General features: G+C 64.0%; 1 protein-coding gene across 1 annotated transcript; it reads right to left on the bottom strand.

The window, feature by feature from the left end:
• Nucleotides 1–1,061: 1,061 nt before the first annotated feature.
• On the bottom strand, nt 1,062–11,130 carry CRTC2 (CREB regulated transcription coactivator 2). Its single transcript, XM_010565622.1, has 15 exons — nt 11,097–11,130; nt 10,708–10,829; nt 8,998–9,099; nt 8,538–8,654; nt 8,249–8,310; nt 6,429–6,497; nt 4,764–4,867; nt 4,493–4,522; nt 4,167–4,246; nt 3,923–3,972; nt 3,515–3,759; nt 2,468–2,916; nt 1,688–1,978; nt 1,409–1,583; nt 1,062–1,301 (listed from the first exon to the last, which is right to left on the bottom strand). The coding sequence occupies exons 1-15, from the start codon at nt 11,128–11,130 to the stop codon at nt 1,093–1,095; spliced, it is 2,139 nt and encodes a 712-aa protein (XP_010563924.1). The 3' UTR covers nt 1,062–1,092.
• Nucleotides 11,131–12,645: the final 1,515 nt, after the last annotated feature.

The raw sequence follows: 12,645 nt of genomic DNA, 5'->3' as shown, positions 1-12,645 counted from the left end.
GCGCCCGCCCGGCCCCGCCGCCGCCCACAGCGGCCCCTGGCGGCCGGGAGGACTCTCTGCACCCGCCGGGGACCCCGGGACCCCCCCCCAGCCCCCCTAGAACTGCCAGGACCCCCCAAGGACCCCTCCTAGCACCCCCAAGAACTTCAAGGAAACCCCCAAGCTCCCTATGGCCACCATGTCATCTCCCCCCAGCACCCCCAGGAACTGCAGGGACCCCATTGCCCCCCCCAGTAAGGGACCCCAGACCTAAGGGTCTGTCTGGCAGGGCAGGGAGACCTGGAGCAGCTGAACCCCCACTGTGCCCCCCAACCCCCCCCGGGGAGGCCTGGGGGTTCCCCCCAACCACACCGAGGTGTGTGCACATGTCCTTCCCCCATGAAATCAGCCACACGCCATCACAGAGCGCACCCCCCCATGAAATTAGCCACACGCCATCACAGGGGGCATTTAATTAACATATAATATATTTTAAAAAATAATAATAATAATAAATCACTCTGGTTCCCTCCCGGGCATGGGGGGGAACGCGGGTCCTGGGGCCCCAGGTCCCCCCGCCCGCGGACAGGGCCCCCGCGGTCCCCCGGGGGGCGGGGGGGGGGGGTTGCAGGGGCAAAGTTACAAGTGCTTTCTACACGTCCCATGGGGTCCCCGGCAGCTGGGTAAAGTGGGGGGGGGCTGGGGGTACATACAGGGCACAGCTGAGGGGGGGAGCAGGATTTCTCCTTAAACATGATGATTAGCCAGAAAAAAATAAAATAAAAACAGAAGCAGCCCCCCTACACGCACACCCCCCCCAGGGGTCTCTACCTATGGGGTTATGTACAGCTGCCTCCCTGGGGGGCTGGGAGCCCTCTCCCCGCCGGGGTTTGGGGGGTGGGGGGAGAGAGCGCCTGGCTCACGTCCCCCCCCACCCCCTTCCCACCGGCTCCGGCATCCCCTGGCCCCATTCTCCGGGGAGGGAGCTGGCGATGGCCCCACCGTTTTACCGAAGAAAAAGTGAACAAGGGGAGAGGGGAGGAGAGAAACTGGGGAGGGGTGCGGGGGGGGGTGGGCAGAGGCAGGGGAGTTGCTGGCAGAGCCCCCAGCCCCTCACTGGAGGCGGTCAGTGCGGAAGGAATCCTCCACGGCCGGGTCGGTGAGCAGGGCGTAAGGGTCGCTCAGCATGTTCAGTCCATCCAGGGTGAGGGGTTCGATTTTCAGATCTTCCTCCAGACCCAACGCCGTCGCATCCACCTCAAAGCCGGGGACGCCAGCCAACGCCGTCGCGATCTCTTTGGAGATGCCGGGGGGAGAATCCCCTATGGGAAGGGGGAAAGGGGCAGGGGGCGGAAACAGCATTCAGCATTCCCCCTGTGATGTCCTGCTCCCCGGGGAAGGGGAGCTGGGGTGCCCCTCACCCACCCACCTGTGAGGATGATGTTGGGGATGGGGCCGTGGCGGCTGCAGTTGCTCAGGTTTTGCCGGTTGAGGACGTGGGGGTCGTAGGTGCCCTCGGTTGGGGGGTAGCTCAGGGTCCCCAGCTCCTCAGGAAAGCCGCTGCTATTGCTGGTAGGGCTTTCCCCCATCCCGAACTGCTCGAACTGCAGGGAGAGGTGGGTTACAGGGACGAATATCCCTGCTGTGCCGTGTCTGTGCCCCCCCAACCCACTGTCCCCCCACCGTCCCCCATCCCGGGAGCACTCACGCTGCCCAGGCCAAAGTCGCTCAGGGGCTGTCCCAGCTGCTGCTGCTGCAGGGAGGCGTTAGGCTGGTACTGGGGGGCATACGGACGCTGCGTGGCCCCGCTCGGCGGCACCGGCGGCACCGTGGGCCGTGCCGGCGGGGCGGGGGGCAGTGCCGGCTGCGGGGGGGACTGCACAGGCTGGTGCAGGGCCTTCTGGCTCGGCTGGGACTGCAGGGGCAGGCCGGACTGGCTGTAGGAGTATGGCGGGAGCCGCTGATCGGCCGGCAGCTTGCTGGTGTCCAGGGGTACCCCCTGCGGATAGAGCGGAGGTGGGGGGGGGGGGGGTCAGCCTGCACCCATGCCAGCGCCCACCAGGATACGGCCCCTCTGCAGGGTGCCCCAGTGCCCCCATCTCCGCCAACCCCTGGTGCATCCCCCAGCACCAGCAGCGGGTTGGGGAGACCACGGCGATCCGGGAGACCCCAAATTTCAGCCCCACCGGTGCCAAAACCCGGCACCCAGCACCCACCATCGCCTGGGCTCCCCACTCCGGAGCGGGAAGCCGGGGTGGGGGAGCCCCGGCTGGGATGTGCTGCATCCCCCTCCTCCCTGTCCCGTCCCCAAGGAGCTCCCTCCCAGCAGGGAGGGGTCCACGGGCTGGGCCGGGGTGGGGGGCAAGGGGCTTCCCTGGCATATGACTGAGATGAGGATGGAAACGAGACAAGAGAGAAGTTGAGGGAGGAGGAGACGGAGGCGAGCGCACGGCGCAGGCACCGGTGCGGGCGATGGGACCATGCATACCTGGGTGATGGAGGACAATGTGGGTGACATTGTTGGTGAGAACTGTTTGGGGTGCTGCCTTCTGGAGTCGCCACCCATTGGGAGGGTGAGGGGGCTGAGCGGGACCCGTCGGCGGGGCGAGGTGTTTATGGACGCCTGCACCATGGGGGTGTAGGAAGAGCCGCTCAAGCCGGAGGGCAAGCTGGGGTTGCTGGGGGAAGACTGCATGGGCTGGCTGCGGGGGGACGTGGGGAGGGAGGGATTGCTGAGCGAGGAGGAGAGGGAGGAGGGCAGGGACTGGTTGGAGAGCGAGGAAGGAATGGAGGAACTGCTTTGGGAGGACTGGAGCGAGGGGTTGCTGAGGGAGGACTGGAGCGAGGGACTTCGCAGGGAGGCCTGGAGGTTGGGATTGCTAAGCGAGGACTGCAGGGACGGGTTACTCAGGGAGCTCTGCATAGGTGAGGTAAGTCCTGTGGGGACAAAAAAGAAGAGACACCACCGTTACCCACGGAATCGCCCCACGCCCCAGGTTCTCCTCCCCGGGCTGGGCCAGGCTGGGGCTCCCCGTCTGCCCCGGGTGGGATGGAAGGTGACGGAGGCGACCAAAACGATGGAGACAGAGACAGAAACACACACACCCCGGGAACGGGACTGGCGGCAGCACAGGATGCTCCGGCTTGGCAAGCGGAAGGCACCAGGGCAGGAGTGGGGTGGGCGGTGGGCTCCCCACCGGGACCACCACCCCATACCCCTGCAGGACCCCCTGATGCTGTCAGACCCTGCAGCTCTCCCCACCCCACTCCCAGGCTGCGGTGCTTCCAGCCCAGGCTGGGATCACCTGGAGAGGCCAATCTCTGCCACAGCCAGCTCCGGGATGCCAGCTGGGGGTTTCCCCATCTCCCCCAGCCCCACCGAACACTCGCCGCAGGCAGCTCCCTGCCACGGGGGCCTCTCTCTCGGCTCCCCATGCTGGCCCCGTGCATCTTGGTGGCTGGTCCAACCACCCCGGGACATCAGCCCCGGCGTCCCCCTGCCTGCCAGCAGCAGCGGGATGGGGTCAGCCCTCACCTGGCGAGTCGTAGCCCGTCCCCAGTCCCATGCTGCCGCTGATGCCCAGGTGCGTCATGGTGTTGGCCAGGTTGCTGGTGCTGTTGCCCCCACTCAGGCTGGGGTAGGCGGTCTCGTCCGGGTCGAGGGGCGTGGGCAGCGGGGAGGGGAAGTGCAGGTTGGTGAGGTCGGGAAGGGAGCCGCCCGTGTTGAGGGCTGAGGGGATGAGGGGGACATTGGCAGGCTGATCTGGGGATGGAAATATGCTGGGGGAAAGAGAAAGACACGCTCAGTGTGGGAACGCCGCTGCCTTCTCCAGCATCCCCCTCCCCAGCAGCCCGGCCCCCCCCTCAGCTCCAGCCCCTTTTCCACAGCTGCCTGTGGGCTCGGGCTGCCCAGCCATGCCCCCCAGTGCAGCCCAGGACTTACTGGATCCCAGGGACTTCACAGGAGCGTGGACGGGCCGAGGACGATGAGAGCTACAAAATCAAAGAGGAGTGAAGTGAGGCCAGGATGCTGAATGTGTGCTCCCCCGACCCTGGGCCAGCCACGGTTTGAGGGCCGGAAGGAGGCAGAGCCACCCTGATGTCGCAATGCCCCGTGGGCAGGAAGCAGGCAGCTTGGGCAGGGGAACGGAGGGGTGACTTCCTCATGGTCCTTCCTCTGTACCCACCTTCTTGGTGTCCCAGGGCTTCAGCGAATGCTTGTTATCGTCGAAGCTCTCTTCGATGGGAGGCACTTGGAAAAGAAACACTGGCAAGGGGGGGGAGCAGAGGGTCAGTGCGGGGAGAGCGGCACAGCCCACCCACATCCACCCTGGGGGCACCGACCGGTCATGAGTGGGGCATTACAGACCCACTCACCACAGAGGGGTCCCTGGCCACTGGCCCCCCACATCCCACCCGCTGCCCTGACTCTTTGCAGACTGCAAGGAGGGGACAGGAACAGGGGTCCATGCTGGGCTCGGTGCCACGCTGGTGGGCGTGGGCAGGTGCTCACCTTTACTGTCCGCATCCCCGTCCAGAAAACCTGCAAGAGAGCAGACGACCGTTAGCAGCAGCACACAGGGACACAGGGGACATTGGCCAGCACCGCGGAGCAAGGTGGGGGGCTCCTGCATGACCCCGCTGTGGAGGGACAGGGCTCCATGCAGTCCCCTCCCCCGAGCCCTCGAGGGGCGGAAGTGGCCCGGGGGTCCCAAGGCAGCTGGGTGGAGGTGGGGAGCGGTGGGGTGCTACTGGGGAAAGTGGGGTGCAGAGGGGACACTCACCACTCCGGCGGCTGGGCGGCGCGGCGCCCTGCGAGGGGCCCAGGTACGCGTCCTGGGGGTTGGGGTTCATCACGCTCGTGTGAAGTGCTGAGTCGGAATTTGTTCTAATTGGAAAAGGAAAGGTGATTGTCAGGTGGGCCTGGGCTCGGCCCTTGCCCCCCACCCCATTTACAACCTGCTACTGTGACAGCCCCCCATGGTCAGCCCTGGGACGGTGGGCAACATTGGGGCAGGGTGGCAGGCAAAAAAGGGGAAGAGCAGGGGGAGGAAGGGAAGGAGAGCACGGGGTGTGGGGGGTTTGCTGGAGGAACAACCGTCTCCTTCAAAGCCCTCTGTGTCTGATGCTCACTGTGCCCAGGGCAAGCCCTGGAGCCTGATGCCAAGGGGTTCTGCCAGTCCTGCCCTCTCCTCCCCAAGTGATGCTCTAGTGGGGTCCCTTGCCCGGCACTTCAAGACATGCTGGGGCTTGCTCTGGCCTCGTCTCCTCCAAGGGATGGCTCTGCCACCACAGCAAAGGCCCAGGAGCCCTCGCCAGTCCTGGCACAGGCAAGATGGGCTCCCTTGGGGACCTTTTGTTTCCCCTTGGGGCCCTGGAGGGGCTGGGGGCAGAGGACCTAGGGATATTGCACCCATTGTGTTCCCAATTAGTTGGTCTGAAGCAGATGAGCGCAGGGAGGGGCTGGGAAAAGGCTGCTCAAGCTAATGACGCGTCCTGGGACCGCACAAGGGGGATATTGTTCAGCTGCGACGCAGCTGGGAGGCAGGAAGCTCCCCCCGCCGCCCATGGGACACAGCCCCCTCCTGTGCGGGGCCCAGGCGGGGAGTGATGGGCGCCCGCCCGCCGCACGACCAGGGCCCCGCTGCTGGCACCGAGCCCCAGGAGGTGCCGGCACCACTTCCCACACGGCCCAAGGGAGACAGAGCGGGAGCTGCCGCGAGCCCCCCCACACTGGGCATCCCAGTGGCATCAGTAATGTGCCTGCTCCGAGCCCTGGCTCACCCTGCCGAGACCCCACTGGTGTCCCAGCCCAGGGAAGGGGACAACCCTAAAGCCACCCTGGCCCCTGTGGGGCAAAGCCACAGTTCTCCAGGGCTGGCAGGGGCAGCTCCTCCCTGTACCCAAGGCCACCCATGGCTGCAGGCTTAAACCTCACAGGGAACCCACTGCTCTGTCACCTCACTGGGCTCCTGAGAGGTGGTCCGATCCCCCGGGGATGTACTGGCTCCCACTCCTCGTGCCGTGCCGGGGTGAAACCAAGCAGCCGTGGCAGCAGGCAGAGCCAGGTCCTTAGCCCAGCATCCAGCACTGAGCCAGGGCAGCCCTCGGGAACACCCTGCTCTGCATTCAGGAGCCCGCTGCCCCCAAAAGCAGCTCCTCAGGGAGCTCAGTGTGGCTGTGGGACCATGCAGCCTGCAGAGGCACGAGGGCTGCACCAAGCCCAGGGTGTGCAGAGCCACCTCCACCCTGGGGGTCCCCCAGGGCCATGTCCACCCCAGGGGTCCTCCCATTCAGTGGCCAGGGCAGCGTGGAGACCCCTTCCCTTCTCCTGGGGGCCTGGAGTTGCCACAACCAGGGCCATGCCCACCCTGGGGGTCCCGGGGAAGGGCTGGAGCCTGGCTTCAAGACAGGGAGAGAGAGAAGATGGAATCAAAAAAATCATTCACCTGTTGAGAGCCGACGGCAGCCTAAACAAATGTCCTTTCTCCATAGGAAAGTTACCCCAGGGCATGGTCCTTTGTAAGGAGAAACAGCAGGGTTACTTGAGGGAGCAAGGGAGGGGGGCGCAGGGCAGCACTGCCCCATGGGAGGGAGGGTTGGCAGTGGGGAGGCTCAGGGCAGCAGGAAGAGGCAGACAGCTTGCTGCCTGCAGGCTGCCTTGAGTGGACAAGCTGGGGTATCTCCACTGGCACCGGGGGACACCCCTCGGCACCGAGTCGGGGCTGATTCATGACATCCTCACCCTATTCCCTGCCTTAACCCTCTGCCCACAGCCCAGACACCACGGCGATGGGCCGCTCGGCCTTGGGGACCCAAAAACACAGCCGCCAGCCCGGTCCGTGCAGACCGCGGCCAAGGGTCAATGCCATGACGGCTGAGGTGTGCTAGGGAAATGCTGAAGGGTTTCTGGGGCAATGCCAGAGGGTCTCTATGCCCCAGGGCAGGGGGACTACAGGCCAGAGATCACCCTCCCCTCCAGCAGCACCTGGGGAAGCATCACGGAGCAAAAGCCAAGTGAAGGCAGCTGTTTGGAAGAAGGATGAAAGTCCTCTCTGAGCCTGGGGCGAGGAATTTGCGGCAGGATTCGCAGTGAGATGCTCCTGGGGATGGCAGCTGTGCTCGCTGCGAGCGACAGGGAGGATTTGACACAACCTCTTCTTTCAGGGAAAAAAGCCAAGGCTTTGCCCTAGGACGTCAGGGAGGATGGCAGAGAGGGCACTCGATGGCTGGGCTTGGACAGGGCAAGATGGGGGAAGAAGTGCTGGAGGACAAGGTCTCGGCCCTCGTACTCTGGACTGACTGGCACCAAGGTTCATTGCCGGGGACAAAGGGCAAGACACAACATGACCCTCCAGCAGAGCCCCAGCGTTGTGCGGCACAACCCAGGTCTGCCACCCGGCACCTGCCACCACCGCTGTCACCACCAGGCTGGGGAGAAGGGGCACACACAGCCCCTCAGGCTCCCAGCACGCCAAGATGGCAGCCAAGCTGCGCCAGGCACGGACACGGCAGGAGCATCAGCAGCAAGCCTCCCTGGGAGAATGGTCCTCAGGCCAGGGAAGGAGACGTCTGCTGAGCACAGCACTTCAGAGCAAGGGCAGCCTCAAAAATAAAGCCCAGGAGCCCTGAGCGACCTCTAAAAGGGCTGAGCTGAGCCCGAGCAGCTCCTGCACGGAGCCACAGCTCACCAGGACCTCCGTGGGATGGAACTGATGCTCAAGGCATGCTCAGGCTTGGCCAGTCAGCCCCATCCTCGCCTGCCCACGGGGCCAAGGGCCGGAGCACGCAGGGACTCAGCCACCCGGTGATTCACCTCAGGCACGATCCCTCTTCCCACTGCCACGGCAGATAGATGCTACCCTGCACGCCAGAGCTGGCTCTTTTGGGCACAATGAAATTGTTCCTCCTCAAAAATCCCCCCTCTGCAGGACAATGCGGGCAGCACCCAAAATCAGAGAGGTGGAAGACCTCCCAGCCCCACTCCCGGCATCTCAGTGTTTCTCTCTGTGCCCCCAACAAGGTCTGGTTTCTCCCCCGCAGACTGGTAAGCGAAGCTGTGTAAATCCTCCCAGGAAGGCTGCCCGTTGCAAGGGACTCTCTCACGCTGGGCTCCTGGCCAGCCTGCCTGTTTCCAAACCTCTGGGTGCTCTTTAACACAGAGCGAGCCCTGGGCTCCAGCGACCCCACAGAGACGGGGAGGCAGCAAGCTGGAAACCGGCACCCCGGAAAACAAGTGCTGGGAGCCAAGAAAATGTGGGGTCTTTACCTCCTCCAGCTGGGCTCGGGTGGAGGTGACAGGTAGGTCGGTCCGTAGGGAGAGCTGTCGATGTGAGAGGCACGTTAAGGGCCAAACGGAGAGCAAGGAGCTGAGCAGCCAGCGTGCAGGCACCTAACACAGCCCCGCAGACAGGCCAGGGCAGCACGCATCGCAAATGTTCACTAATTCCAGAGAGATGAGCACCAGGAGGCACTGGGATCGGGGCAGGAACCCCAGCAGTGGGAGAAAAGGCTGCCTGTCCCTCCGACGGGGCAGGAGGGAATGGGATAAAGGATATCTGTCGGACATATCGGCGAAGGGGGGACATCATCCGGCGTGGGTCCCGTTGCACTCGCTCCACCAGGCCATGGTGCCGGGTGCTGCGTGTGGAGTCCAGCGGCGAGTGCAAAGGGCCCTGCAGGGAGGAGACACCGGGTTGAGCCCGCCACCCATCTGCGAGGGAAGGGGTCTCGGGATCAGCCCCTCTCGACTGCCCCATCGCTGGCAGCGCTATTGGGGGGACAGAGCTGGGGCCAGGCAAAGGGATTAGAGGAGAACATCCCCTCGTCCACATCTGTCCCAACAGCAGCCCGTGTCACAGCTCTTCACCCTCCTCCCTGACACCCACCCTAAGTCCTGACACAGATCCTGATCCCCCTCCCCAAGGCACCGAGAGCAGCAGCCGCTGTGCCATGGGGGGCAGCCCCCCCAGACCCCCACCAGGGCAGCCCCCGGCCAGCGGATCAGGCGCTGCTCACCTGGAAGTCGGAGACACCACTGCCAATCTGGTTGACGTTGGGCAGGGAGCCGCTGTAGTAGGGTCCCCGGCTGTGCGCCAACCTCAGCTTCTGTGCCTGCAGCTGGGCCAGGGGTGGGGGGAGGCAGGTCAAGGGGGGCCAGAAGGCACCCCAGGGTGCTGGGGCTCCTCCGAATTGCCCCATTACACCCGAGACATCCCCATCCCCGTGGGTCATCCCCATGCTCTCCCTCCTGCAGCCAAGCCCCAAGCTTGCCCCACAGACAGTATCAAGCCCCCCAGGGTCCCATGGGGGCAGGCAGCCCCCAAGCAAGGCACATCTGACCCAGCTGCCCTCAGGAACTGTGCAGAAGTGAGGTGGGAGGGCTCGAGGTGCACCGTACCTCTCTGCTGCAAAGCCACCAAGTGCGGAGAAGGCCCTGCAAGGGACTTTCCTCCCTCCATGGGTGCTCCGGTGCAGGAAGGATGCTGAGCCCCCACTGGGTTTAGCAGCCCAGAGCGGGGAAAACCACGTCTCTCCCACAGGCTGCAGCACACGCATCCCCAGAGCAGAGGCTGAGCCCAGCCCTGCTCCCCCCCTGCAAACAGCCAAAGCCCCTGTGCCCACCCAAGAGGGCTCTGGGCTCCCCAGCCACCGGCGTTCAGTGGGTCAGCCCGTCCCCTTTAATCCAGAGTGCTGGGTTTTCCAGCAGGCACCTCATCCACGCTAAAGACAGTCAGCCAGTGCTGCAGCCCAAAAACTGGGGGAGATCCCAGCCTGGATCTGGGACTGCGGCAGGCTGAGCAGGAAGGGCTGCCTGCTCGGCACCACACAGCAGCCTGCCGGCTCCCAGCACTGCTCAAGGCCAAGGGAAGGAGTCACGGCAAACCACAGGCGGGAGATAACCGCATCTGGGCACTCGCCCCCCGCACTTGTCAGCGGAGGAAAGCCCCATGGCAGAGGAGAGCTGGGGTCCTGGGGCAGCATCAGAACCGAGCTGGCTCCAAAAGCCCCCTCCTGCCCCAGCCCCGAAGGCAGGAGCCTGCCCACAGCTGACCCAGGCAGGGGTTTGACCCGCCATGAGCAGCACAGACTTCCTCATCCCAACAGCAGCAGGAAAGTGCTCTGCTGCCCGCATCCCGGGAAAGGGCACAGCCCCCATCATCCCCTCCAGCACAAGGGGATGTCCTATTCCCCCCCTCTCTGGCATCCCACCAGGAGAGGAGGGTTTCCCCTATCCCAATCCATGGAGCCAAGGCCAAGCGTATATGAAACCACCTTCTCTTTGGACCCAGGGGGTCCCTGAGCAGCCCAACACACCGGCGAGCACCAGTGCTTGTCGGTCCTGGACAAACCCCAAGGAAAGAAGAGATGAAGAACAAAAAGCAGCTCGGAAATGGGCTGCAGCCGGGAAACCTGCGACAGCAAATTCCCAAGCTTAAGACCAGCAAAATCCAGATCCAGGGAAAAAAAAAGAAAAACAACCAAAAAAAAGGGAGATTTAGTCAACAGCTGGCTGCGCTGGAACTGCAGGATTAGTGCGAGGAGTTGCACTGGGGCTTAAGGTCTTGGGATCCTGCTCTGTTCTCTGAGCCAGGGTCCCTGCGGGAGCCGGCAGAGCCAGACGAGGCTGAAATCAGGCAGCAGCTTGCAAGCAGCCAGAAAAAACTCCAGGAAACACAAAGCAAAGATTGAGGGGCTTGCTACACCCCTGCAGCGGGAGCAGGGCACCCCAGAGCTGGGCAGCAGCCCCTCAGCTGCCTCTCCCCCGGCCAGGAGCCATGAAACGGAGATGTCCGTGTGGGGCACAAGCTGCCGACATGACGGCCGCTGCCAGCTCCTTGCCTGCAGCCCTGTGGGCAACAACAGAGAGGACCCACAGGGCCAGAACCCTCCTTGGGACCAGCTCCTGTCCCAGGCCATGCTGCTCTGTGCCTCTCTGGGGCTGCCGGTCCCACGTACAGGTAATGAACTCCCGAACTCCCGGAGGAAGTGTCCCAGGGCAGGGATTAGCAGGGAGGACAGTCCTGCCACCTCTCCCCCCCAGCTTTGCTGCACATTAACCAGCTGTTTACTGTGCAAACATGGTGCGGGAAGCTCCAGCCCACTCCCAAACTCACTGGCGATGCGCTGGTCACAGCTCCTGCCTGCCATCCTGACGAAAGAGACAAAACCTCCGCAGAGATGTCCCTACTCAGAAGCCCTGCCTGCCTGCAGGGGATGGGGCTGCTGTTGGCTCAGTGGGGAGAGCCACACATCGCTCCCTTGGGGTCAGTGGGACCCTGTCCCCGTCACCCTCCCGGTGATAGCCTCGGCTTTGTGGATGTCAGGTCACTACTGCCTCACCAGACCCAGGGTGCCAGCAGGGCTCTCCAACCCAAACACCCTCTTTTTTAAAGGTCTGATGGATTTTGCTCCCCTCTTCTCCCAGTCCCGCCGACCCCAAGTGCAGGGTGACACAGGAGCCTCCCCATCAGCGGGTCCCTGCCACCTGGAAGAGCTTCTCCATGTCTCTGGCTCCCTCAACTCCGCACTTCTCTCCCCTCACTCATCCATCTCGTATCTGCACCGGGAAGGAAGGCGCTGGCTGCCGGACCCCACGGCAGCCAGCGTAGCGACCTGCGGCACTGCAGAGCCCCATCACCGGGGTTGGCACAACCCGCCTCTCTGGGAGCTGAAATCTGGCCAAACCCTGATCTTGGCAAACAGCCGTGCAATCCCCGCCGACTCCTCAGGGCCAGCGCAGAACAAAATGCAAACGGGAACCGACCGTCTCCTCTTGACGGCTTCCCCTACCCGGGAAACCATGGTCCTGGAAACACGCCGTGGCGTTCCCGGCCTCCCCGCTCTGCTGTCATCCCTCTGGCATCCCAGAGCAGCCCTCCTGCCACCAAGGTCCCTCTGAGAAGTCCTCAGCCCATGGGAGACAACAACTCCCCTTCCCCAGAAGCTGCCGAGCAGGGCGGTTTTGCCGGCTCAGATCTGGCACACTCATCCGCGCTCCCAATGCTGCATTTTCTCAGGCTCGGGCCAAGCTAAATTTAAGCGTCTCCAGGGGTGAAGCATCCACCATTTCCCGCAGGAGCCAGCCACATTGGCGGGAAGGACCAACCCAACCTTCCTGAGGGTCCCCAGTGCTCAGAGACAGACGCCCCGAGTGCCTGGGCTGGTGGAGGATCACCCAACAGAGATGAAGCAGGGCTGCGACACAGGAGGAACCCATCCCAGAGCTGTGGACACAGGGATCCCCTCCTCGCCCCCGCAGCAAGAGCTGGCGAGAGTCCCGGCAAACCCTCAGGTGCCGCAGGCAGTGAGTCGCTTTTTCCACCCGGTCACCGGGATGTGCACTCGGAAGCACAGGAGGCACACGGCGCGCACCAGGACCCACGCACGGTGGCCACGGGCTGGAGCGAGCCACGTGCAAACCCTTGCCGAGAAACCCGCAGCCAAAAAAATAAATCAAAATAAACTCACAGGAAGGAGAAGTGGGGTGCAGGCGGGCACCTGGAGAAGGAGCATTTCTCGGGGGGGGCCCCTACCCGGCCCCTCCGCACCCCTCAGTACCCCAAATGCAGACCCATCCCCAAGCCTCGGGGTGATGCCCCACTCAGTCCCATCTCCTCTGCACGCCAAACCCCTCCCCCCGCCCCTTTGGGCACCCACCTAAGC

This window comes from Haliaeetus leucocephalus, unplaced genomic scaffold (genome assembly GCF_000737465.1).
Source record: "Haliaeetus leucocephalus isolate CR32 unplaced genomic scaffold, Haliaeetus_leucocephalus-4.0 Scaffold193, whole genome shotgun sequence".
In the NCBI taxonomy this organism is placed as follows: Eukaryota; Metazoa; Chordata; class Aves; order Accipitriformes; family Accipitridae; genus Haliaeetus; species Haliaeetus leucocephalus.
Note: the sequence above shows the minus strand (reverse complement) of the source record. Positions and strands in the feature narration are given on the sequence as shown.